At 47.4% G+C, this 6,974-nt stretch overlaps 1 protein-coding gene across 3 annotated transcripts in view; it reads left to right on the top strand.

Annotated features, from left to right (window-relative positions):
* The first annotated feature begins 588 nt into the window (after nt 1-588).
* PRKD3 (protein kinase D3) overlaps nt 589-6,974 on the top strand; it is a 49,808-nt gene continuing 43,422 nt past the window's right edge. Inside the window, exons 1-3 of one of the 3 annotated variants that reach the window (XM_052805210.1) lie at nt 1,021-1,134; nt 2,478-2,614; nt 3,955-4,988. In XM_052805210.1, coding sequence (XP_052661170.1) covers nt 4,698-4,988 — 291 coding nt within the window. In that variant the 5' untranslated portion in view covers nt 1,021-1,134; nt 2,478-2,614; nt 3,955-4,697. Of the gene's footprint in view, nt 611-1,000; nt 1,135-2,477; nt 2,615-3,954; nt 4,989-6,974 lie in introns of those variants that run through there. The other 2 variants (XM_052805211.1, XM_052805209.1) reach the window with 2 other exon arrangements.

The following is a 6,974-nucleotide window of genomic DNA, read 5'->3' as shown; positions in this document are numbered from 1 at the left end:
AAGGAAGATTACGTGGTGTCTTTTAACAGGGAGCTTTTGGGCTGGAGGGAGGTTACAAATGCAGTTTTTGCCTTGTGACCAGTTTTATTTAGTACTTTTGCTAAATGCGTTTGCTAAATATCTTGCATGCAGAGATTTGCTGATGCTGCAAGAGCGGCATCATTAATGTAGAGCAGGAAGACGGGATTTGGGTGAATCAGAGTATTAGAAGCGGGGGGGGGGGGGGGAGGGGGGCTGAAGCGTAGTAGCAGACAAGGACAGCCGTGTCCCAAAGGGCCCGGAGAACTTCTGTGGTAGGCTACAAGCTCATCGGTGGAGGCTACCAAAAGGCACACGGGGACCGGCAGGCACGCTGTTTGCAGAAAGCCCTTTCGAGCTACCGGGTCGGAGCGACCACGAAGAAGACCGACGCGATCCCGTGACACACTAGGTCAAGTATTTCCTGTGCAGAGATGAAGGGCCTCGTCCGAGGCCCGGGGGAAATCTCCGTGGGGCTGCGCTGCGGCACCTACGCCCCGGAAAGGTGAACCGAAAGTGGCGCAGATGGAGAGAAGGGCCGCGGCGGCCCCAGCCGGGCCCGGGAGCAGGGAGGCCCGGGGCGCTGCCTGAGGTACAGCGGGGAGGGCGGAGGAGCTGTCGAAACTCGAGGCCGGCGCCGGCACGACAGCGAGCGGGTGCGAGCTGGCGCGGGCCCAAGTTTCGGCACGACTGGAGGCGGCGGGGGCCGGAGAAGCGAGGCAAGAGCGGCGGCGGGGCGCCAGCTGCAAGATGGAGCGCAAGCAGCCGCTGAAGGCGCCGCCCCGCCGCGCCGCGCCCCACCGTCCCGTTAGCGGTTCAGGGCAGCAACCGCCACAGGCAAGAAAACTAACGGAAACTCTTTCGGGCAGGCCTGCGCATGCGCCGCCTCAGTCTCCGAGCCCCGCTCGCGCGAGGCACGCCGGGACTTGTAGTTCGCCTGTGCACGGCTCCCCGGGCCAGAGCGGGGCTGGGGGACTACAGCTCCCGGCAGCCCCCGCGCCGCAGCCCGTCCCGGGCGGCTCTGGTGTGTGCGGGGAGCCGCGGGGCTGCGCGGCGGCTGAGATGCGCGCGAGGCAGCTGCGGCCGGGGGGCAGCCAGCGTCTGGCGGGGCCGCAGGTGAGGGCGGGGGGGGCGCGCGCGCCGCCGTTGGGGCCGGGAGCCGGCGCGCGCGGCGGGGAAGGGCGGGGGTGGGGGGGGGAGGGGGGCGCGGGGGCCGGGCCCGCCGCGGCGGGGAAGGGCGGGGGCGGATTCGGAAAGTTCCTGCCGCGGCGGGAGCGGCGACGTCGCCGACGACGACCCCGGCAAGGGCCCTGCCCCGGGGGCTGTGGGGGCGGCCGCCCCCCCTCGCCGCCGCCGCCCCCCGCGGGGGGAAGCGCCGTCGCGGCGGCAGCTCCGCCCTGGCGCGGGGGTGCCCCGGGGTGGGGGTGACGGGCCGAGGCCACATCATCTCCGGAGCGCGGCGCCGCGGGGAACTGTGCCGGCGGGGGCGGGTCGCCCAGCGGGGATTTAAACCCGGGACGGACGGGACGGGACGGGCGGCTGCCAGCGCCAGCCCGGACGGGGCTGCGTGACCCGCGGCAGGCAGGACGCATCCCGCCGCCGCGCCGGCGGCTCCTCCGCCAGTCCCGCCCGCCGCGGCGCGGCCCGGCCCGGCCCGTGGTGGCAGGCAGGCCGCCCGCAAGTCCAGCCCCGGCACCTGCGGGCGGCCCCGAACTCCGACGGCGGGAGCCGGGCTGCTGCGCGGCGGGGGGATTCGGTCTCTCCCGGCGGGAACCGGGAAAGCGACCAGCTCCCGCGGGGGTAAGAGCAGCGGGAGGAGCCGCTCGGAGCGGGGCTCGAAGTCCGTGTCTTGTCTAGCAGGGGGAAAGGAGGGCGAGTTAAGTGCCAGACGTTGGAGAAGCTGCCTGAAAGCCGCTTGGTTCGGGAGCAGCCCCGAAAGGAAGGGGAGGGTCAGCGCTTCTGCTGCGAGAGCCGGCTGGAAAGTGGGCTGCGAGCTGTGCAGCAGAGGAAGGGGGCAGGTGGGCTCCCTTCGTAGCCCGTGTGCGCCTCTGCTTTTTGAGGTGTAGGGCTTTTTTTTACATATAAATATAGAATCGTAGGATTAATATGCACTTACTTTATTTGATGTTCAGAGTCAGTTTATCCTGACTACAAAGTGAGCAGTTTCTATGGTTTTCCTTCGTTAGAAAGATCCATTCTTTCCTACCAAGTAGCAAAAATAAACTTCATTAAAGGCTTATATGCAAATACACTTGGTATGAAAAGGCTTTGTAAATGCAAATGCATCGTGCTTTTGGTAAATATAATTAACATTCTAATTAGGCAGCTGTAGGTGAGCTTTCACAGCGTGTTTTCACTGTCTAAATTAAACTTGCTTAGTAGACCCATTAATTCTTTCACATTGTATGGCTTTTCTATTTTCTGTTATGTTGGTTAGGCATTATTGTTTTTTAATTCAGATCCACCCCTGAGGCTTGGTATTTGCTGTCTCTGGTATCTGTGAGAAGCGAGGGAGAGAAAAGCAATGTGTAAAACACAAAAATAAGTCCTCTTCAAGCAAAGTTGAAGGCACTGTGAAGCTGCTTTCTTGAGAAAGGTGCTTAAATCTTACTGTTGCTTGCCCTCACTCTTCCTATTTATGACCTTCACCTCTATCGTGTTTAGTGTGTTCTTTAAGGCAGAAGTTGACTTTTCAGGTGTTGTTGGTAAATGTCCAGCAACTCTTGAGTATTTGAAGACAACAGTTTGTAGATACCTGTGCTGAAAATCCAGAAGGTATTAATTTATTCTCTCCTCTGGAGCCTCTGTTAGGAATTTTTATCACAGAACCAAGAGCTTATTTTCCTTCCAGCACTGCAATTCATGTACCTCTCTTTCCTTATCTACCTTTTAGAATGCAGTGGCAGTGGGGTTTTGAGTTATTACACTGGTAAATACCAGGAGTGCGTAATCTATTAAATGGACTGTTTTACCAGTTGTCAGCCTTTTTTCTAGTAAGGACAGTTTATGTTGTGTATGATAAACTGTGGCATTTCTTTTCTAAAATTTAATTTCATTTAATATTAGTAATATACTTGCTGAGATTTTTTCGTATGTAAGGGAAGGAAAAAATACATGAGCTTATTGATTTTGGTGTCCTGTATGGATCTGTGCTCCTTTAAAAACTGTTAGTGATACATAATATCTATGTACTTGAACCACTTTTGCATTCACAGCTAACTTTCTGTGGCAGAAGCTGCACAGGGAATCTAAAAATGATTCTTTTCGCACATTTCAGTTGCTCATGAAAAGCTTGAAATACCAAATCAGGTAGCACAGCATCTTGTAACAAGATGCTTATAAAGTGATCTATTTTAAAAGTTTGTTGCAGACTTGCTTTTTTAATCAGACATGAGTATTAAATGATTTTTTTTTTCAAAAGAACGAATGCTCAATTGTATGCTATGCATATCTTCCTACAGTTAGAGTTTGTGCAAGATGTTCTTCAGCTGTCTTGAACAAAAGTATTAAGATGATATCCTGAGTACATGCTACACAGAGGTTTTTTGAGTTTTGACATTATGGGGTTTTGGACATTTCAATGCATTTAATAAATTTCCTTCCCTACCTACCAGCTTCTCAGTGTACAACTACAGAGCAGAGCTATGGTCTACTCCCCCCCCCCCCCCCCTTAACTATTAAGTGCTTTGCTCTGCTAAATTACCATTAATTAAAAGATGTGGTAACGTATTGGGCAGTGTTAGGTCTGATGTGTCTTGTGTATCATACAGTGGGAAAACAGTTAAGTTCAAGTTATAAGTACAAAACGTTACTAACATAACATATTTGAGTACAAGGAATTGGTGATCCTGCTGCTTCAAAGTAGAGTGGTTATGACATTGCTATGCAGTTTTATGCATTTCATGTGGAATAACAACTTTATATTTTCCCCTACAGGCAGAGTACAACATTTCAAAATGCTGGAGATTATCGGGGTGAAGCTAGAGATTACGTTTAATGTGATTGTGTCTTCAGACGTTCTGCTCCTGCATTTCATGAGCTAAAATATTTTATAAAAATGAAATCAGATATCTTCACTGATCTCCAAGTTAACCATGTCCTGTGAATTCAGAGAAGACTTTCTGAAGGAGAAGTAGATTCATCACATATGTGGACTTTTGTTGTTGCTCAAGGATACACTTTTTTTTTCTTCATTCTAAAAGGCTATCTACATGAAGATAAATCTGCATTTAAGATATGATTTGTGGAATTAGGTGAACAAGGATATTTTTAATGAGTTACTGACAATTATTTCCATCTGTGTTTCCAGCTTTTTTTTTAATACATAAAAATGAAGGACAAGTATAAAACAGTAGAGCTGATGTATTTCTGTGAGGCCTTTATGTAAGCCTCTGTTGTCCGGACGTGGTGCTAAAGGACAGGCAGTCTGCTTTTGATCAGCTGATTGTAACTGCGGAAAGAGAACCTTTAATTTAAAGTAACTTACGGCTGAAATTATTTTGCTCTTTGGCTTGCACAGAATGAAAGGGAAAATTAAGTTTTACCGGTCAGGGGCATTTTACTGAACTAAGAAAGGGACAGTTACATTATCCTTGTTTCCATTTCAAACCAAGAACTGACAACATATTTTTCTTAGAATTTGACTACTAGGGAGATCTCGACAGAGTAAAGCAAGTCAGATGTCAGCAAACGACTCTTCTCCCCCATCCTTACAGAAGTTTTCCCCACCGACGTGTCATGCTGCTGCACCACAAACCCCAACTTTGTCTTCAAGTCCCCAGTCGGGGCTCTCCAGTCGACTCTCCAATGGCAGTTTCAGTACCCAGAGCCTCACCAACTCCCGGGGCTCTATGCATGGGGTCTCCTTCCTTCTGCAGATTGGTCTCACTCGAGAGACTGTCACCATTGAAGCTCAGGACCTGTCCCTCTCTGCTGTTAAAGACCTCGTGTGCTCTATAGTTTACCAGAAGGTATGGTATAACACTACCACATCCTGCTGATGGCAACGGTTGTTTTGTAACAGACTGCTAGGAATAACAACACGTGACTGGAATATGCCAAGAAGTTTGGTACAGTGACAAAGATCCATGTTAGATGTTTGCAGTTATGCACAAAGAAATTTTGTTTACTCCCAAGATAGAAGCTTTTAAATTAAAAAGGAGTAAACCCTCCTGTTACTTTCTTGCTTGTGAAATCTAGTAAAAGAAGATGTAGTAGTAAATTTTCTGCGAGGATTAGTTTTCACAATATGGAGAATATGCTTTTTCCTTTCAGTGATTGTCACTGATATCTTAGGTTTTTACTGGTTTATGCTCACTGCTGTTAAGGAGTATTCTTGGAACAGTATAGCCAGCTGTAATGAAAGGACCAGTTGTGGCTACAGAAATGCATTGCAGGCCTGCAGACTTGCATGATCCTAGCTTTTCTTTTTGTTTCTAGTTAATAATTAAAACCCCCACCGAACAGCTAATACTGTCCTAGTATTGTTATTCCATATAAGGAATACATGCGTTACTCTTTTATGAGAGGATTATTATCAGCATAATTTCTATTAAGAGAGGGTCAACCAAGAAATAAAAAAATCTTAACCTACTTTTCAAATGTGTCTTGGTTAAGCTGTTGCAAGTTCTGACTCTCTAGGAAGGAAATATCATTGATCTTGCTGTTTTTGCGCCCAAGTTTTATCTTTATTTAGGTTAGGTAGGTTAGATCCTACTAAGCAACCTGAAAAGTAGTTAACATTGTTTCACAAAATAACGAAGAAATAATTGCTCTTTTCCCTCAAGGTCAGGGGTGGATGAGAGGGAGAGTGTTGCAGGTAGATTATTTTATAGGGAATTGTTTTCTCCATGTCTTTCATTGTTGTGATTGGTATTTATGGTTGATTTGTTTTGTTAGATGGTTGTTTTTCACTTAATAGCTTGAAAGAAAGTAAATGCAAACATTATACGAACTCTCATTTGCATATGCTTGTGTATCTTTTTTCCCCATCTCACAACTTACTGCATCTTCCATATTTTCACAAAATAGTTGGCATGCAAGCTGATTTCGTAATAACTTTATGGGCTACCAAAATGTAGTCCAGCGTGTTAGTTCCTTTCTGAAGAGACAAGTTATTTGGGTCAACTTTTTTTTTTTTTTTGGTACCATGAATGTTAGGTGCACTTTTTCACAGCCATTTTAGGGGCTGCTTTTTCTTTCTGTATCAACAGAAATCTTCTGTTTCTTCTTTGCATCTGCATATTTCCTGTCTCCTATCTTAAAGAAAGATGAAAACAAATACATTCACACTTTTCTTTTTCCTTTCGGTTCTTTTGACAGGCTCAGCTAAAAATTTAGCTCTGGTTCTTGTTTTAGGTCAAGAAACTTCTTACATGCTGAGCCTAATGCATACTGCAAAACTGATGAGGATTTTTTTTTTTTTTTTTGCCTACTGCAAAACTGATGAGGATTTCACGATTAGTTTTCCTCTTTTGTCTGGCTTTGATTCAGTTTATGCTCTCCTGCAGCTGGTGCTACCAGTGAATGACTGCTCAGTGAGAATATGTTTGCAGGCAGCAAACTGATCAGGAAACAACCTTATGTGTGGTGGATTCATCTTTCATAAGTAGTTTTGCAGCCAGTGCACAAGTGGCAGTATCTTCCCTCTGCCCTGTATCTGACAGCAGTATGTCCTGCCGTGACTTTTTCCTCTTAGATCTGGTGACTGTTGCAAGCATATTAAATATTCTAGTATTAATACATAATTTTGTTTTTATGTGAAAATTGTAAACTGTGTTCTTCCGTGTACTGTCATGCATATGGCTGCCTGTTTTTTCCAGTTGAAAGCTTTGCAGCTATTGGGTATGCCTTTGCGATTCAACAGTGTTAAAGCTTCCCTTTCCTTTGGTATTCCACAGCCTGCTTAAACTGTCTTTTCTTGAGTGGTTCCTGGCTCTCAACTTCAGAGTACTATA

Source organism: Harpia harpyja, chromosome 13, assembly GCF_026419915.1.
Source record: "Harpia harpyja isolate bHarHar1 chromosome 13, bHarHar1 primary haplotype, whole genome shotgun sequence".
NCBI lineage: Eukaryota > Metazoa > Chordata > Aves > Accipitriformes > Accipitridae > Harpia > Harpia harpyja.
This window is presented reverse-complemented; position numbering and strand designations above follow the sequence as displayed.